Source organism: Phialemonium atrogriseum (assembly GCF_030411735.1).
Source record: "Phialemonium atrogriseum strain 8032-3 unplaced genomic scaffold QBC33scaffold_31, whole genome shotgun sequence".
Taxonomy (NCBI): Eukaryota; Fungi; Ascomycota; class Sordariomycetes; order Cephalothecales; family Cephalothecaceae; genus Phialemonium; species Phialemonium atrogriseum.
The window spans coordinates 118,286-144,905 of NW_026848168.1; the positions used below are offsets into that span (position 1 = coordinate 118,286).

Here is a 26,620-nt window from a genome sequence, read left to right on the forward strand (position 1 = left end):
TGCGTCGAATCCCAGACCACTGGCCTGGTCTCGGCTCGTGAGAGCAACTCCTGATGGAGCAACAGCATGTCATGGGTTGGCTATGGTTATGAACACCGTATCACGGTCGGTTGGTCAGCTGTTGTGACGGGTAGCACCAGGCCGGTCTTGAGGATGAATTTCGGGGGAACTTTCGGGTCTAGGTATACACAGATGGTCTTGTGGGAAAGGGGTTCGGAATCCAGGAAAATGCCTTTTTTTTGGCGGTTTTCGTTTGCGCGAGCCGGCATTGGAGCCGCAGCTACCGCGTGGACCCTCGGGCAGCATAAGCTGGGGGAAATGATCTTCAAAGGAATGAATTCTACATCTACCCAACTCTGCCGTTTTCAGTGACTCTTCTTTTGTGCAATATATCCACTCGTGGAGATGGGCGAGAATGAATGCTGCCAAAACCGATCTCGTCAATACGAGCCGCAACCTCAGTTCCGCATGAAGGATCAAGACCCAGTCGTGCCAGCCAAGGTAGTGTCGAACTAGAAGAGGAAGCTCCTTGGATGGATGTTCATCGGGTCAGCGAGCACAAGTCTACGATGCAGACGGGACAGCCCACGTGCGTGATAGGCTTGCGAGCATTGGCATTTCTTGGCTGGGGTTGTACTGCATAGTAAGGCGACCCCACCAGCCTCGAACCAATCATGGTGGCGGAAAAGGAGCAGTGCTGACCATTTCCAGGACGATCCACTGCGCGAATCCATCACCTTCCCGAACCAACGTGATTCCCACCCGGCAAAGAGGACGGGACTCGCCGATCATAACATGCCTGCCCTGCAGCTTTAATTGATGGCCAATAAATGGCCATCCCACGCCCACGCTGGCTCCCAATATTGACTTTGTGTGGGCATTGCACCGAACTTTTCGAAGCTTTCCCGACCTTCCAACGCCCCTCCCGCCTCCTCAACATGGAACCCCCCCGCCTTAGCCGACAAAGGCACAGGCGCAAGAGGAAGAAGCCCTCAAAAGGCAAGCAATGGTCTCTCTAGAGGCGGAGTGGCAAAAGGGTTGAAATAGTCCCCTTGGTCTTGGGAACCTAGCCATTGTCTACTCTGTTACTGCTACTCTAGCCTCCTCGCGCCTCCCACCAGGAGCGATCATGACGTCCCTCCTCGCAAAACTAGGCCTGGGAGCCCCGTCCACCAGCCGCCGCCGCAACAACAACAGAGACGGCGGCGTCGAATCCCTCCCCCTCTACTCCCCCATCGCAGCCAGCGACTTCTCCTCCTCCTCGTCGCCGACCTCCCCCTCGCGGCTCAGCGAAAGCGACTGCACCGACCGCGCCGCCACCAACACCACCACCACCACCCAGCGTGCCCGAACTCGCTTCCTCGCCGACTTCACCCTCGGCTTCGCCGACGGGCTGACGGTCCCGTTCGCGCTGACCGCGGGCCTGTCGTCGCTGGGGCGCACCGAGACGGTCATCTACGCCGGCATGGCGGAGATCTGCGCGGGGAGCATCAGCATGGGCGTCGGCGGGTACCTGGCCGCGCGGGGGGAGGAGAGGGACGCTGCCGATGCCGCAGCCGCGGCCGCGCGCGGTGGAGATAGGGATGGTGGTGGGTGGGGAGGAGACGGTTCCGAGAAGGAGGGGCAGGCGGCTGTGACGAGATATCTTGGCGCGCTTGACCTGCCGCCGCAGCTGGTGGAGATGGTGCTGGAACATGTCAGGCAGCGGCCTGGGATCGGCGAGGCATTGCTTCTCGGGGCGGACAGGGACGATGGCGGCGACGGGGACCACGAGGGGGAGCAGCGTGGCGGGAGACGACTGGTGGCATCGCCGGTATTCGTCGGCCTGTCCGTCTCGCTGGGCTATCTCCTCGGCGGCCTGCTGCCCCTCTTCCCGTACTTCTTCGTCAGCCACGTCGGCGACGGCCTGCTCTGGAGCTTCGCCGTCTGCGTGGTCGCCCTGTTCGTCTTCGGCTTCTCCAAGGACTTTGCGCTGAGCCGCCGCCGCCGCCGCCGGGGAGACAGCAGCAGCGACGATAAGCACGCCGAGATGGTGGTGCTGGATGGGCGGGGCCGTGTGGCGCGCCGGGTCGTCCCGTGGGGGGATATCGGGCGCAGCGCGTGGGAGGGCGCCCAGATGGTCATCCTCGGCAGCGTCGCTGCGCTGGCGGCCGTCTTGTGCGTCAGGATGTTTGAGGGCCTGGATATGACTTCGAGCGAGGCGTCGGCGTGAGGCGGGCGGTAGCATTCCTAGCTTCCATGCGAAGTTTTGCTCTCTTTGTGCATACACTTTGGCCATGTCCACAACCCTAGCCATGCATGGTGGTACTGTCGAGAGTCTTCTGTCCCTTGGCGCTCGTAGCTGTCGTCAAACTCTCGCAAAAACTAAACTATCCGGGACCTGTTAGTCAAGAAATGATTACTCTTAGTCCCGGCAGGGGACTCACCCTCAGACGTGTGCAAGAGCCAGGTCGTGACCAATATATCCGTCCGCTCGAGCCGCCAGTCCCCCGACTCCGAGGACGCCCAGCAAACCACAGCCCCGGAACCGCCCCAGCACAGACCCCCCTCACGGGTACCGATTCACGCCGCGAATCTGCGCCTGCCTCGTCTGCCGGTACGGCGTGTACCGCGGCGTGGGTGGGAACCTCGGCGGAGGCGGCACCAGCGACGGCCCGAGCCGGGGGCCCACGGGGCGCGGACCCGCCGCCGCCGCCCCGGCCCACGCCCGATTGTACTCTCGCACCTCGTAGTGGTAATTGTTGTCGTCGTCGTCGAGGGAGCTCCCGTCGTCGTCGTCGCCCAAGGGCCCCGTGGTGGTGCCGAGGCGGCGGCGCGACGAGGCGACGCAGCACCAGAGCAGCAGGGCCAGGGCAGCGAAGCCGAGGACGGAGCCTACTATCGCGCCGATCTCGCTGCCGGTCAGGGAGGGGGAGTGCTGGGGTGTGACGGGCGGCGCGGCGGCGGCGCCGGTGGTCGAGGTCGAGGTTGGCAGCTCGGTGGTCGGGGTCGGGCCGCGGCCGAGGGTGACGATCGCGGTGGTGGTCGTGTGCGAGCGGGTGAGAATTTGGGTGAGGACGGGGTTCTCGTGGGGCGGGGTCTCGGCGGCTAGAGGAGTTGAGAGGATCGCCATGGTGGGTTTATCTTGTGGGTGCCACGAGAGTGTATTTGTATTTGTATTTGTATAATAGTATCCAGGTGATGATCGCGCTTCAAACACCAGGGTTCGCCTGCTTATCGTACATCACAGCCATCTTCTTTTCGTAGCTCTGGAAGCGCTGGGAATCCCCTCATATTATCGACGGGGAAATGGCTTCCTTCCCCCCCTCCTCCCCCCCTCTTCTCTCTGCCCCTCCCTCGGGTTCATCGTCAGTCCAATAGTCTTCCGCCGAGACACTGGATTATCAGATGACAGCGCGCGGCACAGCTAGGCTAGCAAACACCTAACCCACGCCTGCCCAGCGCCTATCAGCCCAAACAAGATTGGAACCCGAGGTGTGGGAGCTGGTGGGTGGGGGGTTGACTACCCATTAATTAGGCAACCCCGGCCTTGGAAGAGAAAACCACGCGCATCGCAAAGTAGCTGAATGCCCGCCATTGTCGATTTCGAATCGCCTGCTGACTTCTATTGGAGGGCCACACCATTTCCGGCTCGGCCCTTGGAGCCCTGCGCTGCCGGCTCATTTGTCCAAACCCCAATCCCACCCCAACAGAGCTGCCCAATGAGGGCCTGCAGGTCCTGCAGGTCTGAACATGTCTGACATGTTTAGGCCGGACTTTTCTGCATGACGAATGGGCAGCTGCCTGGCGCAAACGTGAATGCGGGCGGGATTTTCTGTCTGCCCACGTTGCTATGTCGATGAAGATGGACGAGAGGTTGCTGTCACGGAGATGGGTGAAGCTTGGTGATACGCCTACTTCCAGCGCAGACCGGGAATTCAGCTATGTCACGGTCTGAACCGTGAACATGTCCGCCAACCTGGGAATCTGTCCCTTCTCGATGGCATCGACCCATTTCTCGATTTGTCTCAACCCGAACCCATCGGCACAACGACTAACAGCCTCTAGTAAATCGGCCTTCAACGCCCCATCTGTAACTTCTGCATCCCAGGCAGGCCATAACTGGCGCATACGGTCCGCGTAGACTTTCCTCAGCCGCGTCTGCTCATACTCCATCAGGTGAATCCAGTAGAGATCGGTCTTTCGCTCACCGTCCAGGCCGTCATCATACTCCGTCGTCGCTGTAAACGCCTTGTCGTATTCCGGGTTCTCGTCCCCGTAGCCGTCCCGGATCGGCTCCAATTCTCGCGGCGATCCGACTTGAAATTGGGGCATCTGGGACGCAACCCACACCGGCATGGTCGAGACGCATTCCCAATCTATCACTCCCGTGATCTTGCCCTCCACATCCACCATGATGTTCGATAGCGAGAGATCGCCGTGCCAGAGAATGGTCCGCTCGGCAGGGTGCTGGATGGAAGGAAAGATCTTGGGCAGTAGGTCTACCAGTCTCCTCGTTATTCGCAGTTGCTCCTCTGCGTCCTGCCTGTCCTCCTCGTCTTCTGCCTCCTCGATCTCATCTACCCGCTCCCGAAGCGCGATGGAGAGGGTGGCGCCCAGCCAGTCGTGGCTGGAGCGGAAGGGTCCCCGCGGAACGTCGTAGTCGAAGTGCGGTCCCCAGAAGAACATTGGCGATACAATCTGGCCCGGCTCCGGACCCGCACACGCCTTGGAGCCCTTCAGCGTCCCGATCCCGCGGAATCCCCTCTCCGCACGCCCGGGGCTGAAGAGCTGGGCCTGCATGTCTGCGACCCGCTCGACGAAGGCCCGCTTGGTCTCCATGGACATGCCGCGCCACCGGTAGTAGGCTGAGGTGCCGGACATCAGCTGCATCAGGATCCACTCGAACCCGATCTTGTTGTCGCTCGAGTCATCAAAGGCGACGACTTCGGGGACGGGAACATCGGTGTTGCGACGGATCCAGCGCAGCGACGGATCCAGCGCAGGGTCGCCACCTCGCCGGATGTTTCGTTGTGGGGGTCCACTGGGAGGGAGACTCGCATTAGAAGGCTTCCCTGCTGTTCCGTCTTGACAAGATACAGCTTGTTGAATGAGCCTGACGCGTGGAAAGACACGCTGCATTTTGTCTGGCGCGTGGACGCCCAGGGTTGTTCGACAGACGTTGCTTATCGCCTCGATATTGGGTTCACGCTCCCAGCGAGGCTCAAGGTTGAGGCCCCGGTCATCCCAAAGAAGTCCATCTCGACGGGGCTTAGACATGGCCGCCTCGGGTCATTGGTTGTAATGGTGCTGAGTGTGGTGGGGTTGGTAGCGTTATCAGGTGCACAGGCCACCATACCTGGCGCTTGAAGAAACACCCCAGTTTCCAGATGACGACGTTCAATGGATTCCACCCATGACATGCCACAAATCCGATATATACTTGCCTCCATCGCGTTGAGATTTCCAACCCATCTGAGCTTCACTCACTTCATCCCACTTACCTTCACACCTTAGGCCGACACTTTCTTCCAGTTTCCTTCATCACCGAGATCTCCAACCCCTTGCCCAGCCCAATCATCTTGACCATGGTCCAAAGAAAGAAGATGTTCCGAGTGCAGAACTCAGGGGTTTCCCAGCTTGATGACCACTGCCTACCGCAACAAGATTCCCGACTTGCCATGCAAGGCGTGAGTGGAACTGACACTTACACTTCCTATGACAGTCTACATGTTTCTCAGATGGCAGGACAACATCAAGCCATCATACACTCGAGGGCAAACAGAGGTTTGGCGGGTCGTACCGCCGGGGGAAGGTCCAAGACAGCTAGAGAGTAACTATATTTGCCAAATTTGCCTCGACTTCTTCGATCATGCGAAGGTTACAAGGACAGTTCTGAAGCGAGAGGCACGGTATAGTTTCATCTCTTTTCTGCCCCATTTCGTTACGCCCCTAACCAGGAGTGTATCCGAAGCACTCCATTTTCCTCACTTCCTTTCGCTCTTCCTGCTCTTCGGCCGCTCCGAATTAGACATGCCACCACGGTGCTCCCACCACCATTATTCCAGAAGCCATATCTCGCCGCTGCGCTAGAAACCTCCCTTACGCCAACCTTACGGAGACGACGACGTCGGTGAAGGGGGGGGTGCGCTACTAGAAGCAGCGCTGCTCGTCGCCGAAGACGGAGGTGCGCTCGCCGGGCTGCTGCTGCTGCTGCTGCTGCTGCTGCTGGCACCACCACCGCCAGTAGAGCCCACGGCAACAGCCTGCACGACCTGGCCGAGGGCGTTGAAGACGATGTTGACCAGGCTGCCGAGGGCGTCGTACTTGTACGTCTTCTGCGTCAGACCGCCTCCCAGGTCCTTGGTGATGCCCGTGTCGGTCATGTTGTCCTTGAAGTTCCCGACGATGGTGGCGAGGCCGCCGGTGACGTCCCCGGCGGCGCCGGCGACCTCCTGCACGATATTCCCGAGGTTGTCGATGATGAAGTTGAGGGTTGAGTCGCCGCTCACAATGGAGCCGAGCAGGCCGTCGACGGCGCCCACGACGGTGGTGACAACCTCGGTCACCTCGTCGAGCAGGTTGATCAGCAGCGGGTTGAGGTCGAGAGAGGCGAGGGTGCGGTTCACGATGGCGGCTAGGTTGCCCAGGCGGATGACCAGCTCCAGCTCGGCCGCGACGTCGGCGATGGTGATGTTCACCTTCTGCACGCCCACCTGCACGCCCGCGTTGATGGTCACCAGGTTGGCCACCGACGCGGCTAGGTTGACCTCGGCCTGCAGGTTGTCCACGTCCAGCTCGATGCGCTTCACCGAGAGGTCCGGCACGCGGAGGAGCACGTCCGGCGGTGATGTCGAGCTTGGGGCCGCGGGGGAGCTTGTTGCGCCTGCCTTGGATGTCGTGGACGGGGAGGCGCCGGACGATAACGATGACGACGGTCTTGAGGCAGTCGCTGACGTGGATCCCGTGTCTGTCGCCGAGGCCGAGGCGGTTGCGGTTGCTGTTGCTGTCGAGTCTACTGGTGGCGGAGAAGTTGAGTCATCTGGAGGAGCCGAGGAATCTGACTGCGCTGTTGAGGACTCTGTCTGCGCTGTGACGACGGCGGCCAGCAGCAGCAGCAAGCCGACGAGAATGGAGAAGATACGGCGATTCTGCATGTTTACGAGGCAAATGCTGGCAATGGAGGTGATGTCGAGGCAGTGGAAGCAATAGCAGGACCTAGCAAGTCCGGGAGCTCAGGCAGAGAGGCCCAAGGGGTGGGGAGACGCGACTTCACGAGGTGTGGGAGGGCTTAAGATCCCATTTCCAAGCTTGACAGGCCTGTCCCCTGAACCTCGATGGTGCTCGGGATGCGAGAAACTTGTATCATTCCGAAGTATCGTATATTTATATCGACAGATAACGTGGTATTTATTCGTGGTACGGTTTGAGGGTAGAACTGGACAGCGTTATTCCCCCTACAAATAAGGTTCGGATGTACCCCTGATTAACCCCAGCTCGAGCGAGGAATTATACGTGCAGCATACGCAGATTTGACATATGAGCCGTTTGTTTCGGGTGCATGTACGTCACGTCACCCACCCCCTTGAACTGCACTCGTAGTGAAACTTCAGGCATGCCACCCCTCTCACTTAGATTATTGGGTACGCTATCGCACAGCGTAACCCTACCTTGTTCCATTGGCCTCCAAGTTACATTGAAATTGTGTCCAGGCACCAAGTGCAGCTTCCTTGGCACAGCCCTCGTCCTTAGTCCTCGGGTTAATGCCTCGACGGAGATATTAAGCTTGGCTCGGGGCTTGTGTCACCATCCCACCTTCTAGATCGCCCTTTCACTGTCCTTAGTTAATTTCGAGTCCAAGGCATGAGCGGAACCCCGCTGCGAGATGCTTGCGCGTCGATGAGGGGATACTATGCCCTTCATCCGTACTCGTACGTTTGCGCGCCCTCCGTCGGCACCTTATCTCTCTGGCTCGGGGGCTTCCTTGTCACCCCTGTCACAATGGTCACCATAGCTGCTCTGCCTGGTTCTTTTTCTTGACTCAACTTCCACACCCTGATCCCAATCCGCGGCCAACCGTGGACTTCGCCATTCCGCACTCCTCCACGTTGAATCCATCAACATGTTCGCCCTTCTACTCAAGACCCTCTTCACCCTGCTGCTCCTGGTAGGGGTCACGCCGGTCCAGGCACAGGGCGAGGGGGGCGATGGCTACATCGGATACAATCTAGAGCACCGCGGCGACCCGGAATCTGCGATCTACGAGACGGAGTCAACAGACCCGGGGGTGGGCGTGCTGCCGGTAGACCCGGACGTGTTCCTCAACGCGTCTGTGAGCGTGGGCGAGATCGACATCGAGGTGGACAACATCACGGCCAAGATCAACCTGGACGCCCGCGTGCTGAACCTGCTGCACTTCAGCGCCGGCGTCGACGCCAGCATCGACCGCGTCAGGCTGACGATCCAGAACATCTCGGCAAAGGTGCTGCTCGAGGCCCGGCTCGAGAACGTCGTCAACATGGTCGACGACGTGCTGCGCAGCATCGACCTGAACCCCATCATCGCGACGCTGGGGCAGGACGTCGGCAAGATCGTCAACTCGACCGTCGGAGCCCTAACCGGCCCGGGCGACGGGAGCGCGACCGGCAAGCGCGACCTGGACTACAACCTCGCGCACAACGTCCTGTACAGCCTCAACGACTACCAGGGCCGGACGCACACGAACCGCGTCCTGGGCCAGAACGGCAGCCTCTACGACGTGTTCCTGAACAACGCGGGCGACGAGACGGGCCGCCGGGTCTCGGGCTACTACAGCCGCGACATGACCTTCAGCGGGCACAACAGGACCATCTCGGACGGCGGGACGACCGAGTACGAGATGCAGTACATCTACACGCCGTTCCCCGGCATCGAGGCCGTCTGCCTGATCTACATGGCGCCTGGCGGGAAGATCACCAGGGCGCGGATTATCGCGGAGGCACAGGGAGGTGGAACCAGCACCATCAGTGACGATTCAGAGAATTGAGGTTGGTGGGGGGGTGGGGGAATGGATGGGAGAACAGACCGTGGTGGTGCCATCGCTGGGCTGAATGATAAAGAGATTACCGAGGGGGGACATTTAGATAGTCCCATGTCCATTATCATGAAGCATAAGAAGCAGAAGCAGGTTTCCGCCTGTTCGTTCCAGAGAGTCCCGCGGCCAAAACCCATGGGTGTGAGAAGCAATACGATGGTGTGATTCGTGATAAGGTGATGCAGTGAGGTTGTATTTCCCAGATTCCCAGATTCCCCGCACGTCTCAGCCCAGCTTGCTTTCCCCTCACGGCAGAGCTAGAGCCCCCTGTCCGGGACCTAGTCGCTAATATGCAGGCTAATTTGCTTATGCCCGTTTGCATGGGGGTAAGCTGTGCCTTGCAGAAGAAGCTGGTCGCCTACCCAGGGCCAAAGCAGGGGGGGAGCAAAAGCTCCAGCCTAAAGAGTTGAGAAATTGTCCCGCCGTTTCATCTCAAGGACGCGCGTTGACGTCATCGATTCACCTTGCAGGCATGGTCGGATTAGAGCACTCTGTAAGTCATTCATGCGCACCACTGTTGCGACCAACAAAAATCATAGAATGCAGACAATATGCAAGCAGTCTATTCTGTATCCCCTCTCGTAAATGCGTTACAACTTTAACCAAACTAAATACCAAACATCCTATCAGTTCCAAATGCCGGCATCTTTCCTTCCTCCGCGTCCCAGCTCTCAACCCCCACGGCCTAGACCAAGGCACAATGGCTCTACGCCCTCAGGTCCGTTTCTCTCCGTATCCATGGTGGTAACCGAAATCCCCCACCCCAGACTCGTAGACCTTTTCAGCCTCCACCAACACGGGCCTTCTCCCAGGGGACGCCCTGTAAGCAGTCATCTCACCCGCCCGGGCGTCGCTGAACCACTCCAGATGGTCGTTATCGTCGGGGGCGTTTTGGCATCCGGCGGCAGTGCGAGCCCGTGCTGGGGCTGGGCCGGAGCGGAAAGGGTTGCTGCCGTGCGGCTTTAGGACCCCCCTGAGCTCGCGCGTCGTGGGGGCAGCGTCCTCCGGACGGATGTAGCGGGTCACGGCGAGGTCTGGGGCAGGCGTCGCGGGGACATCGGCGCGTGTGAGCTGCGGTGCCGGCGGGGAGGTCACGGTGATGCGTGGGATCAGGCGAGCTTCGTCGCCGGAGTCGCTGTCGTGGTCTGCCGTGGTTGTGGGTCTCATTCCGTCGTACGACGTGTCCTGCCCCAGGAAGTGCCTCGACCGAGCATAGAGAGCCACGTCCTCGCGGTCGCGCTTCATCTTGCGCTTCTTGGCGAAATGGAGGGCCAGCCACAGGATAAGCAGGACCATCGTCGTGCCGCCCAGGCCGACAACCGTGCTTAGGGGGAGGATCTCATCCTCGACGGCCGGGTAGATGGTTATGGTTACCACCAGAGCGACGCCGGATAAAACCAGAGCGAAGAGAACGTAGTTGTTGACGGTAGAGAGCCCTTTCCAGGCTTTTTCGACGGGCGTTTCCACGTTGGCTTCGACGTCCTTATCTTTGTAGAATGGGACTCGGAATTGCTCGTACCGGCCCTGCGCAGGGAGCGCCATAATCTCGGTAGGTTTTGTCACTTGATGACGGATAAGACTGAGTAAGAAAGAGTTGGGGACTTGATATCCGTAGAGTCTTGTCTTCGGTCAACCACCCGGGGCTTGATGCGCTTGGTGTTAAATATACCACACAGCCCACAGGCTCCGGGTCATGCTCAGACTGTGGTCCATACGGGGTCTTACTGCTGTCTCTTTCTGAGGCGAGGTGGACTGCCGGCACACTCCAATTCTCCATTCTACTTGGCTTCGGATTCGCCCACCAGCTATCCCCTTTGTTTGCCAGGCCGCAGGCGGTGAGCTCAACAAGTGACAAGTCGGCAACCATCTTGACCAATCCCCATTGTAGATCAGGGCGTCTGTTTGAACCAAGAGCTAAGGCCACCCTCTCTTGTGGCTGATTTCAAAACCGTCCTAGCTCTCTGCTGGCCTTGTGAAGTGAACTGACTTGAGACCTACACTAGGCCGGCCACGCCGCCGACCCCGACAATGGGCTGTCTTAAACAGCAGACGTATGTGGCCACCTAGTGCGCTACCTACAGTGTGGATAGACAGCCAATCGATGCTGACCCATGTGCTCAGTGGACGACATGGAAGGTGCAATATCCATTGGCTGCATCAGTTTAGAAATGTCTCAATGCCAGGTGAAAGACAATCCACGAGACGGACATCAGAGGAAACATAGCTCTAAATCGTCGAATGGATCTCGCCAATCCTCTGAGATGATCCACCACATGGAGGAGTGCATATTTACTGCCTGGAGATAAGCAGCTTTGGATCCCTTGGCACTGGGTTGTAAAAGAGCTTGAGATCATGGCAACCCCCTAAGTTGTGGAAGCTGATGTAGACCTCTGGAAGGGCCGGTCTTTCCGAAACGGGCTTTTAGAAATCGCGTGAACTTGTTTTGTCCTGTCAAATAGTTGAAGTCTCCGAAGATGGTGCTGGGCGGTGTGCAGTTTGAAGCCAGCATGGTATATGGGCAACTCAGTGCTCTACTGCATGTTAGTAAGACTAACGGAGTAAAGCAATGCCTGTTAAAAGAGTTTGTAGAAAAGCAGGAGATTCAGTAAAGTCCTAAAACAAGGTAAGTGGTTGAACTGCAAGCACAACAAAAACGCCTTGGGTATTCAATTCACTTCACCCTGAAGCAGGCCACACACATGTTGCCGCTCTCATAGTCTGCTTTCTTTGGCTGTTACCAAACTTCACACCGAATTTCTTTCCACGCAGCATTTTCCATCGTGGGCATCTTGACTCGTTGCCTGCGCCAGTTCCTGTTAGCAAGACCGAGCAAACACAGATTCTGCGTGGCTTGTACCGCTTTCAGCTCTTCTATAACCTGTTACGCCAGCGGAAGGGCTCGTGTGAAGCACGCTTTAACGGAGTCGACTGCCTGGAGCATTTTCTCTCTCTTTACGAACCCTAGGAGGTGGAAGAGATGGTACATGCACATACAATCAGGTCTCCCAGGGAGTTGGTTGCTTAGATTATATGCATTATTGGACCATGTCTAGCTTCCAAGGTGCAGCTGTTAATGACAGTGCTTCCGTTTCCCATCCATCAACGAGGACCAAAATAATAAATATAGAAATCTGTTCATATCTCAAACTGCAAACACATTACACCGATGATACCAGCTTCCAACACAAATAGAGACAAAAAGGACATCTCAAGGGAGAAGAGCCCAGAAGCGAGGCACACCAACAGATCCAGCCGTTTCTCAGTAAGCAACCTGTGTGTTTAGCCCGTCCAGCTCCCGGTCCCAGTTCCGGTGCTGGGCGATGGAGTAGAAGAAGTTCTCCAGGAACCCCTTTGCGCCCTTTCCGATCTTGATGGCCTCGCTGAAGCTCTCGGGCTTGACCTGCCGCAACGTCACAACGCCGTACGACTCGACCGGCTCGCCCGACGACGACAGCTCCACTCCGGGTAGCTTGAACGCGAGGCTGAGCAGGTCGACGGCCTCGCCCGTCGCGGCGACGGTCTTGAGGTGGCCGAAGGCCTCGCGCACCCAGTGCACGGCCCGGCCGTTCTTGGACAGCGTCGCGACCGACTTGGCCCCCCCCGGGACGAAGATGGCGTCCACCATGGTCGACCGCAGGCCCTCGAGGTGGTGGTCCGGCTGCAGCGACAGCGCGCCGCCCTCGGACGTGACCTTGCGGCGGTTGGGGCCGACGACCAGCACCGTCGCCTGGGCGGCCGCCAGCGCGGCCTTGACGGCGCCGAACGCGACGGCGTCGAAGCCGTCGGCGATCATGATGGCCACCCTCCGCGTTGCGATGGTCGGCTTGGCCGGCAGGAGCTCGAGCTGCGACAGGCCCGGGGCCCGACGGCCGTGGTTCTGGCGGCCGGCTTTCTGCGGGATGTCGCCGCCAACCATGGCGGCGACGGCCTGGGCGAGGCCGAGGTCGAGCTCGGCGATGCGCGTGACCATGCGCTCGTACACGATCGGGTCGTCGCAGTGGTCGAGCTCGAAGGCGAAGGCGCTCGTCATGTGCCGCTGCTCGACGGGGCTCATGCTGTTCCAGAACAGCTGCGCCTGGCTGTGGTGGTCCTTGAACTTTGCGCTGCGGGCGCGCGCCTTGATGCCCTCGACCTTCTGCGGGTACTCGAGGTAGGCGCCCTGGTCGGGCCTGGCCGGTGGCACGGCCCCGTGGCGGTTCGGCCAGTAGTTGACGTTGCTCTTGTGGATGGTGTGCCTCATGGCGCCGTCGCGGTTGAAGTTCATGACGGGGCACACGGGCCGGTTGATGGGCAGCTCCTCCCAGTTGACGCCCAGGCGCGTGATCTGGGTGTCGAAGTAGCTGAAGTTGCGGCCCTGCAGGAGCGGGTCGTCGGAGAAGCCGATGCCCGGCACCACGTGGCTGGTGCAGAAGGCGATCTGCTCCGTCTGCGTGAAGAACTCGTCCGGGTTGCGGTTCAGCTCCAGCTCGCCGATGTAGCGGACCGGGACCAGGTCCTCGGGCCACAGCTTGGTGGCGTCGAGGATGTCGAACTCGAACTTGTGCTCGTCGGCCTCGGGGATCACCTGAATGCCGAATTTCCACTTGGGGTAGATGCCGTTCTCGATGGCCTCCCACAGGTCCTTGCGGTGGAAGTCCGGGTCCTGGCCGGCGAGCTTGAGGGCCTCGTCCCAGACGAGCGAGTGCACGCCGAGCTCGGGGTTGAAGTGGAACTTGACAAAGTGGCGCTCGCCCTTGGCGTTGAGGAGGGTGAAGGTGTTGACGCCGAAGCCCTGCATCATCCGGAAGGACCGCGGGATGCCCCGGTCAGACATGGCCCACATGAACATGTGGGTTGCCTCGGGGTGCAGGAACTGGAAGTCCCAGAAGTTGTTGTGCGCCGACTGGGCCTGCGGCACCTCGTTGTGCGGCTCGGGCTTGCCGGCGTGGATCACGTCCGGGAACTTGGTCGCGTCCTGGATGAAGAAGACGGGAATGTCGTTCCCGACGATGTCCCAGTTACCCTCCTCGGTGTAGAACTTGACGGCGAATCCCCGCACATCACGGACTGTGTCGGCACTGCCCCTGCTGCCGAGCACCGTGGAATACCGGACAAAGACGGGAGTCTCGCGAGACGTGTCCGTCAAGACACCGGCTGACGTCACATCCGAGGCGCTTTCAAGAAGCCGGAATGTCCCAAATGCGCCGGAACCGCGGGCGTGGACGACTCGCTCGGGGATTCTCTCATGGTCAAATCGGTGGATCTAGCGACCCTAATGTCAGCTTATGGATGTTCGTCCTAGGTCGGGACAGAGAGACCACGTCAAGTCGGTTAGTTTAATTTACCTTCTCACGCGCAAACTGGTCTTCGAGTAGCGCAGGCCCCTGCTGGTCGTCGCTGACGACTTTCAACCAGTCGTCGGCAGTGGCCTGTCTGACACCAGTGTCGGAAGTGAAGAGGCTCTTGGGTGTGGGTGTCTTAGTATCCTTAGCCAGATCGGCCAGCTTGTCGCCTTGCGAACCCATGACTGCTTTTTGAGCTTTGTGGATTGTGTCAGGAATGATAGAAGCCATGAAGACGAGGAGTGAGGCGTCTATTTGGTCAGGGGAAGAAGAGGAAGAGGCCGATCAATAATAGACCAGGCATTGCAAATTGGGCGTCGTCTCATATAACAAGGGCGACAAAGTTCCCCCAAAAAGGAGGAGGCGGCAGGAGCCATGGGATATCATTGACGTCAAGCAGACGTTGTCGCATTGTAATTAGTAGTACATGGTACGTAACTGGGGCCTGAGTGCCTTCGCAATCCGGTAGGTGGATGTTTGCTGGCAAGTTGTATCCAGTCAAGCCAGTTCGTACGGACGTTGCAATAGACGTTAGTGTCGAGCTACGTAAATCGTGATGTAATCACTTGTCAGGCACTGCACCGACTCCATTTCTTAGGTACCAGAGCTACAACCGACTGGGATGATTGGATGATGGAGGAAGACGGACATGATGTAATTGGCCGCAAAAGAAATAAGCAGACCCTGATTGGTCTGAGGGGATTGTCATGATTCTTGTAAATCGTGATCGCTGTCTGCATTGCGAATTTAGAATTCCATATTCCGTATTCCCGCGGAGAGACATCAGAAACAGTGGGCTTGCTTGCAAACTCCCCGAATTATGGCCGTCGATTCTCGCATCTGACATGTCCCCAAGGAATCGTGCTTAATGCACGCTATTTAATGCACGCTATCGGCATAGCTACATACCTACCTACCTCAGTAGCAAGAACTTGCCTAAGTTTCTAGATGAAAAACGTCGTCGTCTTCGCTGGACACATAATGATTCCCCGCTCTCCGAGTCGGTCTCCGAGGTCACACAGACCGTGTCCAACTTCTTCCAGCAGTTCATGATAGCATCTGGAACTGCCCACTCGCCCTTGCATTCGAGGGTGACCTTGCTGCCGGCCTCTTCACTTCCCTCCCCACCACCACGAGTGTATTCGAACGAGAGCGGCCTGGGCAAACCGTGGTCACGGAGCTGGGACGTTGCGTGCTCCAGCTTGTCCATCCGCAGGAGCGCCCTCGACATGGCCTCCATCAACAGGTTTAAGGTCCGCGGCTCGGCATCGACCCGCAGCTGCAGGTGGGGACTCAGTCCGACTCGAACCAGGAGATCTCCGGACCCTCGATTGGGCTGCCGGGCATCCAAATGCGGTGCGATACCGTAGCCGGTGAAGTACCAGCGTCCGCTGGGAGAGTACCCCACTCAATGCACGCTCAGGGACTCAAGAAGCGGCCAGCGATCTCCCTCTTTCCGATTCTGGATGCCAGGGCAGAAACAGATCCGGTGACATCAACCAGTTCTTCAGCTCCAGTCTCTTCAGTTTCTTTGAGACGAGGTGGAGACTCCGGTTCACCCAGTCATAGCCGCCAGGTTCGTAGAGAGACGACGGTCTGAAGTGATGGTTGGTCGGCGTGTACCACTGTCCCCTAAGGCTCAACACCGTAAGGTTCTCCAGTGTGTCGAATGCCACCAGTGTCCTGGAGAGATCTAAAATATGGTGGGGGTGTTACGGTTCAGTAAAGCTCTTGATTAGCAGTCATGCAAAAGGGGGACTCGTACCGGCCCAATGCGGCTTCCTCTCCGCGTCAAAACACAGTGCCGGGGCCCCAGTAGTCCACTCCAACTTCTTCAGATTCGGAAACGAACGAACAATCGTGGCCGCAAAGTTGGGCGCCATGACTAGTCCTCGATTTTGATTTCTGGTAAGGGAAAGCTCCGTGACGACGGGAACAGTTGGCAGCATGGGCCCGTCGTCAAAGTTCACAAAGACCGTGTTCTTCAGGTTTAGATGGAAGGGGCCGAAAGCCATGTACCCGCGCATCTCGGACTCGATGTTCAGCGCCAAACCCACCCGTCCATCGTGGCGAAACAACTGATTGACTGCATTCAGGAACTGGTTGAAGTCCCCAAAGCAATCCCGAGTAATATAGTGGTTCAGCCGCCGGACAATAGTAGTAGAGCTGAGATATGTAAGGGCCGTGAGATAGCTTCAGCGGCGGGGATTCGTGAAGAGGCTCAAGAAACGGGCTATCTGCGATGGATCATTTTTAACGGTATACTTCTTGTAAATCCGTCTTAGAACGGCATGGTTCCAGGTCTTCGAAACGAGCGATATTGGGGCAAGAAACTTCAGGTCCGGCTTGCGCGTGCCGATAAAGAAGTCGACAATTAAGTTCACCACATTTTTTGGGGTCCTCGCGCGCCATCGTGTCCATGATGCCCGACGGGATCGAAGGATCTTGGACTTGGGTGTCGAGCTGCCGCAGTTGCTGCAACTTGAGTTATTGATAGGATCCAGGGGCGATGGGTGGTTATTGCATTATATACAGGTAATCAGGCTTGGGCCATGCGTCCATTGATTCATCTAATGATTGATTCTGAATCTGTCACACACGAGAGAAGATGTGGTGATTGGGTTTCAGATTCCTATTCCTGATTCACGACAAGAATATGACTCCTCGACAGCGGCATCGTACGAGCAAAACAACGTCACCGACTCATAACCACCCAGGGACTCCCCGAGATCCAGGACCTAACCACCATTCTCATTATGACCTGCCGCGTGGCTGTTTCTTATTCAGCCTTCACTCCCATTTCGCCCTCCTTTTTGGCTCTGTCACCGCAACGCACGCCACATCGATACTATCAATGCTTCTCTCCGAGCTTCCTCTCCTGGTCGATCTGGTCTTGATCCACAATAATGACCGCCTTCCCCTGAATTTTCCCTCCGTGGACCACCTTAAGCAGGTCAAAAATGCTCTCCAGACCATGAAACACCACCGTCTTGGGCTCAATGCCATGCTCGGCAACAAACTCAACCATATCCCTGCTATCCTGCGCCGAGCAGAGCACACTTCCGTGGACCCTGATGTCACGGAAAATGAGCTCTCGGAACGGGATCTTGACGACATCCGGTTGCGCGACCTGTATGACCGTCCCATGCATCCTCGTAACAGCACACGCCAGCGCCGCCGCATCATCCGTATCCGCCAACACGATCGCCGCATGAGCACCGCCATCCTCCCCCTCCCCAACCAGCTCCCGCACCCTCTCGGCCACCGCCTCAGCCCCCATTCGCGCATCCACCACCCCGTCAGCACCACACTCCCTCGACAGTGCCAGCGCCTCATCCCGCGCATCAATTCCCACAACCCTCAGCCCCCTCGCCTTCGCAAACCGTACCCCCAGATGTCCCAGCCCGCCCCCAGACCCCACAATAGCAAGCCACTCCCCCTCCCCCAGCCCCGTCGCCACGACAGCCCTCCACACCGTCCTACCCGCACACGCCAGCGGCGCCCCGGCGACCATGGACACCCCCCCCGGCAGCGGCGTCGTCCACCTCGCGTCGACGCGCACGTACTCGGCCAGACACCCGTCGACGAGGACGCCGACGTGGCCCGCGGTGCGCCGGCAGTAGTGGCGCCGCTGCTCCGGGCCGAGGCAGTCGGCGCACGAGCCGCAGGCGTGCAGGGGCAGGCCGCACACGACGCGGTCGCCGGGCCGGAAGAGCGAGGTCGCCGAGGCGCCGACGGAGACGACGGTGCCGGCCCCTTCGTGCGAGGCGGTGCAGGGGAGGGCGGTGGAGAAGACGCCCGAGGAGACCATGCTGTCGGTGTGGCAGTAGGAGGCGGTGGCGACCTTGACGAGGAGGTCGTGGGGGCCGAGGTCGGATGGGACGGGGATGGTGGTTAGGATGTAGGGTTTGTTGTATTCTGCTACTCGGACGGCTTGCATGGTGGAGGGGATTGGGGGGGAAGGTGTTGACGTCATGTTTGTTTTTGTTGTTGTTTTTTTTGGGTGGGATTGGATCTGGGAGAGAAGTTGGCCTGGTGGTGGAGAGTGTGTTGTTATCTTGGGTCAGATGGAATGAGAAGTTATGAGATGGAGGAGGGCGGATAACTAATATTGGCGGATTTGTATCTTTGTTGCTTGTGGATGATCTGCCGGCGATAGGAGAGAGTAAGTGGAGGTGGGGAAGTCATAGGCAGCCACGGCCTCCTCACGGCATGTTGGAGACACGTCGCATCTTCAATTGTCTCATGACAACTCCCTCGGTATACCCTGTCATTGCTCATGGCGGCAGGAGCAGACTAGCTTTTTGTCGTAGAGTCGAGATTTGTCCCTGACCTTGGTGGAGGAAGAGGTACGATGTTCTTTTCTATCCTTACCTCGGTTCATCCTCTACTCTCCGGCGAAAGGGACCCTGGCACCCTCACTTTCGTTAGGCCACCACCCGCCTCGTCTTGATTTCACCGTTTCTACGTGTGAAAGACACGAGTAAAATGGACTGTTGATTTTCTTCTACTTAATTTTGTGCTTTGGGATAAGTATGCGTTCTTCCTCCCATCATCCCCTGTCCCGTGTTCCTGCAGCTCCAGCAGCATCGCCTTGCTCCAATGCCCATCCTGCGATCCCTGCCACTAAGATATGTGTTCTCGTCATTCCGATCCGGTAGGTGCTGGTCTCATGATAAGCTGTTGATATGTCAGGATCAATATCAGGTCAGGGAGACCAGGGTCGAAGGCGGGCACTTCGAGAGACGAACCTTTAGGAAGGTACCTTGGCAAGGATGATGACGAACCAGGCAAAGGCCATGAACATTGCAAACGCAAACAGGAGGAAGTAGTTCTCGGTCAAGTAAACGGGAGGACGCGTGGCCTCTGGATTCGCCACGGGGCCACGCTCCGGAACTGGAATGGTGACGAAGCTGTCGCGGCGTCTTGGGCGGTTGGGGTGGCTCGGGTGTTGGTTCGGGTGTTGGCTCGGCAAGCCAGCTGCGTGGGACAAGTTGGCATGCCCGCCGAGGAGACCAGAAAGTTCAGCCGGAGCTGTTGGAAATCGGAGTAGAGCTATTCAAGGCAGATTTGTCAGTCAGGTACATTTACTTTCAGATACTGTACTTGTTCAAATTGTCGCCTTGTCGGCAGGCTTGGAGGAGTTCATACCATTCATCGGGCCCTGGGGGACGGGACCTGCTTTGGTGCTAGATTTGTTGTCCATCTTGACAGTTTCTGGCTCTAGAAGTCTTCTTTGCGTCGTGATGCCGAGAGATGTACTGCGAGAGATTTATCGCAAGAAGGAGGGCAGGCGACCGCTCAAGTGCAGGACGCGATATGCGATGTTTTGCAAGAAAGCCTCGTCGGAAGAAACTCGCTGGGGGACTTTGCTTTATTTATAACCCACGGTCAGACAACTTCTTCACTGCTGTTACTTCCTTGCAAAATGTGCCCTTTGTTTTGGTCTTCGTCTTCCTACCTAGTGAATGTGCACCTGCTCAAGGTCACCTCCGGCAGTCCGCCTGGTCCCCACATAGTATCCCCCTTGTATTCACCATTGGTGTTAGAAGGAGAGTCCCTACAGCATCCTTGGACCCTGACCCTACCCTCTGCTTCTTGGGCTCACCAAGTGATCGTCTCTGATGCAGATGGCGGAACTACTGCTGCGTTGAGATTCCCCTGGAAGATAATCAAAACAAAATAAAGTTCGACTTGTCCAAGTATCTAACCGTCTGTTTAGCTCATTAACGGCCTGTGATTTATATGATAGAGGACGGACCTCCGGAAAGGTAGCTAGAGGAGGTAACATGTCAAATTCTTTCCATCCCTACTTAGAGGACGATAGTCTGGTTTACATGAACAGATATCCGTCTCCCGTGGTAGCAAGGGCTGGGGGTAATTCCCTTCTACGGTTTCACAAGACAACTATTCCCCCACACGCGGCTAATTCAAGCCTTGCCATCGTTACAGATCCGTTGCCCATGGATTCCCTCAGGCAGACGTAATTATCTTCTCGATCTCGTCCGGATCCTTGACCACCGTTGTCAGATTTATAGACCCGTCCTTGGTGATGACAAGATTATCCTCAATTCTGCGGGAGCAAAAAATGGTCAGTTGAACTCTCACTGTCACCAGCAAAGCTTGGGGGTTGGAGTCATGTCACATACCGAACTCCGCCGACATCCCAGTATTTCTCCAGCACCTCGGCGTCGATGTACTTGGAGTGCACCGGATCCTTCAGGTACGGCTCGATGATGAAGTTGCAGAAGTAGATCTGGCACCCAGAGGTCAGCAGGGCCGTAGGGAACTAAAATGGAAAGGGAGTTTTCCTACACCAGGCTCAACGGTAATGACGCTCCCAGCAGGCAGCGCCCCCCTCACACGGAGGTACCTGAACATGGGGTCCGTATCGGCATAGTTGGGGTTCCCGCCCGTGTCGTGCGTATCCATGCCGAGGTAGTGGCCCAGGCCGTGCGGGAAGAAGGCGACGCTGGTCCTGCTCCGGAGGATCTCCTCCTTGTCCCCCTTGAGGATCCCCAGCGCGAGCAAGCCGTCGATGGCGACCTTGTGCGCCAGCAGGTGGACGTCGTCCCACAGGACGCCGTCCTTCAGCGCGGCGATGCACTCGCTCTGCATGCGCAGCACCACGTCATACACGCCGCGCGACTCGGGGCTGAACTTGCCCGACACGGGGAACGTGCGGGTGATGTCGGCGGCGTAGCAGTTCCACTCGGCGCCGGCGTCCAGGAGCAGGTTGAGCTTTCCTGCCAGGGGCGCGTCGTTGGCGACGTAGTGCAGCGTCGCGGCGGCGCGGCCGCTGGCCACGATGGAGTGGTATGCCTGCTCCTTGGCCCCCGCCGCGACGAACGCCGCCAGTACGACAGCCTCGAGCTCCGTCTCGTTGCCGACCCGGCGGACCTGCTCCATGGCCGCCTGGTGCGCCCCGCTGCTGATGGCGCTGGCCTTGGCCATGAGCGCGAGCTCGTACTCGTCCTTGACCACCCGGCAGGTCTCGATCGCCTCCTTCAGCACCTTGAAGTCCTTGTCGTCGAACTCGAGGAATGTGACGTGGTCGGACACCTGGTCCGCGATGGCGAACACCTTGCTCTTGTGCCCGGAGGAAGCGGACGATAGCGAGGCGCCCACGTGCGCGAGCGTGGCGTTCACCTCGGTCGTGTACTTTACCTCGTCGACGTCGAACTTCTCCTTGGCCTCCTCGGCCGAGAGCGGGAGGCCGGACCAGATCACGGTCTCCGGGTCGACAGGAGGAATGAAGAGGGTTGACTTGGCTGTCTCGATTTCGTGAATCAGATGGCAGTCGGCAAGGGGGACGCCCGTGAGGTAGTAGAAGAATCGCCGCTGGCTAGAGGGGGCCACGGAGAGGTCAGCAACGCTGCTGATCATACTTGGGAATGCAGGCTAGGGGGGAACCATCGGGTGTCCTACCGGAAGTGTTCAGGCTCGTCATTGTCCTCCAGCAACTTCGTCATGCGACCCTCAAGGTACAACACGCCGGAGGCATCGGGGACTTTCGACCGGATGTAGTCAACGACGCGCTTGACGTGTTGCTTGGCCGGGTATTTGCCTTGGAGGATCGAGTTGTAGTCCATTGTGCGAGAAGGAAGCTTGCTAAAGGATCTCAGAGTCGTAGAATAGACACGATTGAAGCGAATGAAGCGAATCGGCAAACTGAAGGAGGAGAGGGATGGCATAATTTACCTACCCCCAATCGTGCGCAGCACATTGGGAAGCTTGTTTGATGGTGCGGGGCAACGGCTTACGTCGTACAGAGTGGGGTTACCTAAAAACGGCCAACCGTTACTAACCGTCGCGCAGCGCGGGACCGTTAGTACCCGGAATTTTCGGTAGAGTTTGCAATGATTTGCACTGGAAAACATTGGATGCTGGTTTGATCGCTGAGAAATCAGAACGTTTCGAAGACAAACACCAAAATGTCATGTCATTTGAAGGGCGCAGTGCCTATAATGCATCCCTTCAGATATGTGTGCCCCCAATACACCGCCAACCAACGCTCTAAAGATGCTGTGCAATGCTGAATGAAACGCTGTGTATCAAAAATGCCAAACCATGCCTTCAAAACTCGCAGTTACCAACTCCATCCGTAGCGTATTCTCTCCTCTAATTCAAGGCCAGAAGGGATGAAGGCGGCCATCATGCCAAAGGCGCCCCTCCAGGCTGTCCAGGTCTAGCCCGCTCCTCTAGCAACCCGCACCCCTCAGCAGCTCGCACTCCTCCATGAGCTCCCGGTCCCGGACGAGCAGCTCGAACCTCGTCAAAAGACAGAACCCGACCTCCAGCCACGCCAGCTCAGCAGCCCCGACGCCGCCGGCGGCCGCGACCAGCTTGTGCTTGTGGGGGCCGTCCTCGAGCGCCTTGGACGCCACCCTCAGCGCCGCCAGCACAAGCCGGTGCGCGTTGTGCGCCGTGACCAACCCCACGCCACCGGCCGCCATCCGCCGCAGGTACAGGCTCGCCGCCAGGTAGACCCCCGTGCTCATCGGACACATCTCGTGGATGAGGCCCAGGTACTGGGTCACCGAGATGGGCGGTGCGCGCACGGTCGCGAACTTGCGCATGATGGAGCGGCGTTGCTCGTCGGGCTGTCGGGGGTCGCCGCTTACGACGATGCGCGGCTCGGGAGGAGCCGGCTCCTGCTCCTGCTGCTGTTTCTGTTGCTGTGGCTCGGAGCTTGGCCCTGGCTGGGGTCGGTTCCGGTCGCGCAGGTAGACGCCATCGATGGGTTCCGGGGTGGGAGCGGATATTGAGTCCAGCGCGGAACGGTAGTTAGATGGCCGGCGCGTAGGTCGCTCTCCGAGGAGCGGCGAGTCTAGGATTCCTGCGGCCGCCAGTTCGGCTCGGTGTTTCTCCGCGCGGGTCTGTACTCTGCTCTCCATCTTGGGCTGTATCTGTGGCGTCTGTGGCACGGGGGGAGGAGTCGTGGGGGGCGGCGGCGGTGGAGGTGGCACATCTCCCGCCATTCCCACAAGGACCTCGATGCCGGCGCTGAGAAGGTCTAGTGCCTCTCGTGGCGTCACTTTGAATAGGCTATCGATCCGGCTGTCGGGCCACGGAGGTGTGGTTTGTCGCGGGGACGCTGACGGGGCGACATGCTGTTGATCCGACATTCGAGTTCTGCCGTGCGCCCGGGACGGCCAACTTGGGGGTTTCAAGAACTGCGTGTTGCCCACCGCGAAACCCACGGTGTTTGTATTTCCAACCGTCCGCATGCAGTCCGATCAATTTTGGTTGTTCCCGTGCCCTCGTATGCCGACTGGAAGCAGTCGGCATACGCCCTAGCCAGACTAACCAGGACGACTCCTCAATGAAAAGACACCACGGGACACATAATCGCCTGTTCCTCGGTCCAAAAGTTGTTAGGTTTTGTCTGGCCTAGACGGTTGCCAGTTGGCAGTGAATGGAGGAGAAAATTTGCCATGGTGGGGTGACTCGAAACCCTCCGAATATATAAGGGTGGGCACCAGCAACAGCTGTCTTCACAGCATGGCAGATCCAAGGAGCTAAAAGACAGATCGGGAAAGCACATTCGAGGGGAAGAGAGGAAGGAAGGCAGGCAGGTAGATATTGGGAAAGGAGCTGGCGGTCTAGACCCGGTCCAGGGTGCAACGTTCCAGACCAACGCCCGGATTTGAGCGCCAAGTAGGGGGAACATGAAGGGGAATTGTGGGGGTGATCGGGCAAGGGTCCTATATTGCGGGTAGGCAAGATATCCGACTGGCTGGTCAGCGACTCTTCAATGTTCCAGAAGCGGTTAGTCCGACTTTCTCGCATTTCTGGGAAGAACTCATGGAAGTTGGACACCTTCCCCCCCAATGCTCCCGTCCTTACCAAAGCATATATGTACGTAGCTGTGTAATGGGCCTTGACTTTAAGTTCTGCCTATAAACCCATACATTGCAATCAGAGCCGATTACTTCGGCAGTCTCCCGTCCAGGGAGTCCCCCTCTTCTCACCCCCCCCCCCCCCCCCAACACTACCCCCCACCCCTCGTCTTGGGTCTCAAGACTAGCAGTTCATGGCAACCTTGCAGTCAACCACGGCCGTCTGGCCCCCCTGGACGGCCTCGATCGCCTCTTTCAGGACCCTGTCGAGGTCATCCGTCTTCTCCACCCTCGCCGCGAACAGGTCTCCACCAGCCGCCGCCTTCGCAATGCCGGCGTAGTCGGGCACGGGATCGAACGAGATGTTGATCTCCTCGTTTGTCGCCGTGGACCCCATTCCGTCCGGATGGACGAGGAGGAGCGACTTCCGGGGCGCGTTCCAACCTGTTTAATAGGTCAGCCATGGGGCGCATATGCGTACTTCAAAGTGAATCCTACCTTTGTTGTTCAGGACAATCGTCAAGATGGGAATATTGTACCGCCTCGAGATCCAATACACACTGCCTGGAACCGAGAAGAGATATGTACCGTCACCAACGATCTGCACGACGAACTTGCCCTTCTCTCCCTTTAGCTTGCTCTCGTAATCAGTGGCCAGCTTAATGCCCAGCGTGCCGCCGCCGGACCACCCGAGACCGCCACCGCCGCAGTTGATCCATTGCCCAGGCAGGGAGGGCTGCAGGTTGTCATGCACGAATGCGGTATTGGTCACTGCCTCGATGGCCCAGATCGTGTCCTTCGGGCACAGGTCCCTCAGCCTCCCGCAGAGATACCCAGTCCCAAAAGCCCCGCCCTCTAGTGGCTGCGCCTTGGCCGCAATGGCCTCAAGCCTCTCCTTGTGGGATGCCACGACAGTACCCCACATCTTCTCCCGGTCCCCACCCACAAGCTTTGCCTTCAACCCTTCGTCGCTCTTGAGATGCGCCGTCAGCTGCTCGATCGATGTCAAGGCGTCGGCGCGATACCTGGCAAGGGCGTCCAGGTAGAACACCGGCATCATTTGCTTCAGAGGATCGACGTCGATATGGAAGATCTTGGCGTCGGCCCTCGGCTTGCACAAGGTCGGGACCCACGGAACGTCACAGTCCACGACGACGATGACGTCGGCTGTCTTGATGTACTGCTCCGAGCCGAACCGCAGGCCCAACCAGGCCGGGTGATCGGCGGGGAAGCACATGTCGCTGCCGCCCGTGTCCAGCACGCGCAGCCCCTTGACCGTGTTGGCCAGCTCGACCAGCGCCGGCGCCACCGCGTGGTTCCGGCCTGCGTAGCCCGTGATTAGCAGCGGCTCCTTGGCACCAGCCAGCGCGTCGGCAATGGTTTTAATGGCCGGCGCGGGGAGGCCGCCGAGCTGGATGGGCTCCCAGACCTCCTGGCGCAGCGAGTACGGCTCGATGTCGGTCTCCATCACCTCGCGGGCGCCGCACAGGTAGACCGGGCCCTGGGGTGCTGAGCGGGCAAACTGCAGCGCGCGGTTGACCATCTGCTTGACGTTGACGCCCGTCTTGAGCTCGGCGGAGTAGCGGCAGTACTGTGAGACGATCTGCTTCTGGTCGGGTACGTCCTGGATCCAGTGGATGTACTCGGTGCGCGAGCCACGCATCTCGCCCTCCTGCGTGAATGGCGAGAGGCCGGCGAAGAGGAGGATTGGCGCGCGGCCCGCCGAGGCGTTGTGTACGGCGGCGCCCAGGCCCTGGGTGCCGACGTCGACGTGTACGATGACGCATTGCGGCTTGCCGGTCAGTCGGGCGTAGCCGTCGGCCATCGACATGGCGACCATCTAGATTTCGGGGGTTTTCTTGTAAGCTTTCAGGCCTGTTTGAACACAACTCGTTTGAACACAACTCGCTTCCCTCTCCTTTTTGCCCCCATGCACACACAATTCAGAGAACACCGGGCGATAATGAGTGCCAGCTCAACTCACCTCATTGGGGCAGGTAATGATGCGCGGGAAGTTCTCCTTCTTCTCGCGCTGCCCTTTTACCATGGCCTCGATGATACTGGGATGGTCCGAGCCGAGGTTGACGAAGCAATGGGTTACCCCGGCCTCCTGGAGGGCCTCGAAGAAGGCGAAGGATGTTGTATACATCTTGGGCGAAGTTTTGGAGAAGAGCCTGCTTGATCCGGGTGTGCGTGGTCTAGTTGGGTAAAAAACGGTATTAGTATTACTGTGGGCGTAGATGGAAGGAAGCTATTCGTGGCAGCAGCTCTCCCTTGGTTCCAGATTACAACTCAATTCATCATTGTGGGGTTTCGAAGCTATCTTAAAGAATGCTCCCCCATCCCCAGGTTTAAAAAAATAAGAAAAGAATGGGGGCATAATTACCCCGCTACCTGTGGAGAAG

The 26,620-nt window shown here is 58.3% G+C and overlaps 12 protein-coding genes across 12 annotated transcripts; 2 read left to right on the top strand and 10 right to left on the bottom strand.

Moving 5' to 3' along the window:
* Positions 1–1,241: 1,241 nt before the first annotated feature.
* QBC33DRAFT_549753 (uncharacterized protein) lies at positions 1,242–2,666 on the top strand. The gene has a single exon (XM_060428992.1). It carries the CDS (start codon positions 1,466–1,468, stop codon positions 2,210–2,212), a length of 747 nt encoding a protein of 248 aa, XP_060279667.1. The 5' UTR covers positions 1,242–1,465; the 3' UTR covers positions 2,213–2,666.
* Positions 2,381–3,316, bottom strand: QBC33DRAFT_245022 (uncharacterized protein). Its single transcript, XM_060422942.1, has one exon. The coding sequence runs from the start codon at positions 3,110–3,112 to the stop codon at positions 2,549–2,551; it is 564 nt and encodes a 187-aa protein (XP_060279668.1). The 5' UTR covers positions 3,113–3,316; the 3' UTR covers positions 2,381–2,548.
* Positions 3,317–3,921: 605 nt separating this feature from the next.
* Positions 3,922–5,259, bottom strand: QBC33DRAFT_581034 (phosphotransferase enzyme family-domain-containing protein; the record flags this gene model as incomplete). The annotated part of the gene is made up of 3 exons (XM_060431239.1): positions 3,922–4,925; positions 4,973–5,126; positions 5,161–5,259. 3 exons carry the CDS (start codon positions 5,257–5,259, stop codon positions 3,922–3,924), a joined length of 1,257 nt encoding a protein of 418 aa, XP_060279669.1.
* A 726-nt stretch (positions 5,260–5,985) lies between these two features.
* QBC33DRAFT_245075 (uncharacterized protein) lies at positions 5,986–7,338 on the bottom strand. The gene has a single exon (XM_060422943.1). The coding sequence runs from the start codon at positions 7,134–7,136 to the stop codon at positions 6,093–6,095; it is 1,044 nt and encodes a 347-aa protein (XP_060279670.1). The 5' UTR covers positions 7,137–7,338; the 3' UTR covers positions 5,986–6,092.
* Positions 7,339–7,627: 289 nt separating this feature from the next.
* Positions 7,628–9,138, top strand: QBC33DRAFT_549758 (uncharacterized protein). The gene has a single exon (XM_060428993.1). The coding sequence runs from the start codon at positions 8,102–8,104 to the stop codon at positions 9,002–9,004; it is 903 nt and encodes a 300-aa protein (XP_060279671.1). The 5' UTR covers positions 7,628–8,101; the 3' UTR covers positions 9,005–9,138.
* Positions 9,139–9,591: 453 nt separating this feature from the next.
* Positions 9,592–10,919, bottom strand: QBC33DRAFT_622877 (uncharacterized protein; the record flags this gene model as incomplete). Its single annotated transcript, XM_060432860.1, has 2 exons — positions 9,592–10,614; positions 10,778–10,919. The coding sequence occupies 2 exons, from the start codon at positions 10,917–10,919 to the stop codon at positions 9,767–9,769; spliced, it is 990 nt and encodes a 329-aa protein (XP_060279672.1). The 3' UTR covers positions 9,592–9,766.
* A 1,358-nt stretch (positions 10,920–12,277) lies between these two features.
* On the bottom strand, positions 12,278–14,604 carry QBC33DRAFT_598310 (catalase-domain-containing protein; the record flags this gene model as incomplete). The annotated part of the gene is made up of 2 exons (XM_060431964.1): positions 12,278–14,294; positions 14,377–14,604. The coding sequence occupies 2 exons, from the start codon at positions 14,602–14,604 to the stop codon at positions 12,312–12,314; spliced, it is 2,211 nt and encodes a 736-aa protein (XP_060279673.1). The 3' UTR covers positions 12,278–12,311.
* A 1,102-nt stretch (positions 14,605–15,706) lies between these two features.
* Positions 15,707–16,513, bottom strand: QBC33DRAFT_245182 (uncharacterized protein). Its single transcript, XM_060422944.1, has 2 exons — positions 16,139–16,513; positions 15,707–16,066 (listed from the first exon to the last, which is right to left on the bottom strand). The coding sequence occupies exons 1-2, from the start codon at positions 16,398–16,400 to the stop codon at positions 15,801–15,803; spliced, it is 528 nt and encodes a 175-aa protein (XP_060279674.1). The 5' UTR covers positions 16,401–16,513; the 3' UTR covers positions 15,707–15,800.
* A 711-nt stretch (positions 16,514–17,224) lies between these two features.
* QBC33DRAFT_518614 (chaperonin 10-like protein) lies at positions 17,225–18,313 on the bottom strand (the record flags this gene model as incomplete). Its single annotated transcript, XM_060426254.1, has 1 exon — positions 17,225–18,313. One exon carries the CDS (start codon positions 18,311–18,313, stop codon positions 17,225–17,227), a length of 1,089 nt encoding a protein of 362 aa, XP_060279675.1.
* Positions 18,314–20,034: 1,721 nt separating this feature from the next.
* Positions 20,035–22,117, bottom strand: QBC33DRAFT_549770 (peptidase M24, structural domain-containing protein). The gene is made up of 4 exons (XM_060428994.1): positions 21,802–22,117; positions 20,689–21,718; positions 20,523–20,629; positions 20,035–20,446 (listed from the first exon to the last, which is right to left on the bottom strand). Exons 1-4 carry the CDS (start codon positions 22,065–22,067, stop codon positions 20,347–20,349), a joined length of 1,503 nt encoding a protein of 500 aa, XP_060279676.1. The 5' UTR covers positions 22,068–22,117; the 3' UTR covers positions 20,035–20,346.
* A 457-nt stretch (positions 22,118–22,574) lies between these two features.
* On the bottom strand, positions 22,575–23,501 carry QBC33DRAFT_518617 (cyclin-domain-containing protein; the record flags this gene model as incomplete). Its single annotated transcript, XM_060426255.1, has 1 exon — positions 22,575–23,501. One exon carries the CDS (start codon positions 23,499–23,501, stop codon positions 22,575–22,577), a length of 927 nt encoding a protein of 308 aa, XP_060279677.1.
* Positions 23,502–24,371: 870 nt separating this feature from the next.
* QBC33DRAFT_549773 (thiamine diphosphate-binding protein) lies at positions 24,372–26,201 on the bottom strand. Its single transcript, XM_060428995.1, has 2 exons — positions 24,714–26,201; positions 24,372–24,659 (listed from the first exon to the last, which is right to left on the bottom strand). The coding sequence occupies exons 1-2, from the start codon at positions 26,053–26,055 to the stop codon at positions 24,400–24,402; spliced, it is 1,602 nt and encodes a 533-aa protein (XP_060279678.1). The 5' UTR covers positions 26,056–26,201; the 3' UTR covers positions 24,372–24,399.
* Positions 26,202–26,620: the final 419 nt, after the last annotated feature.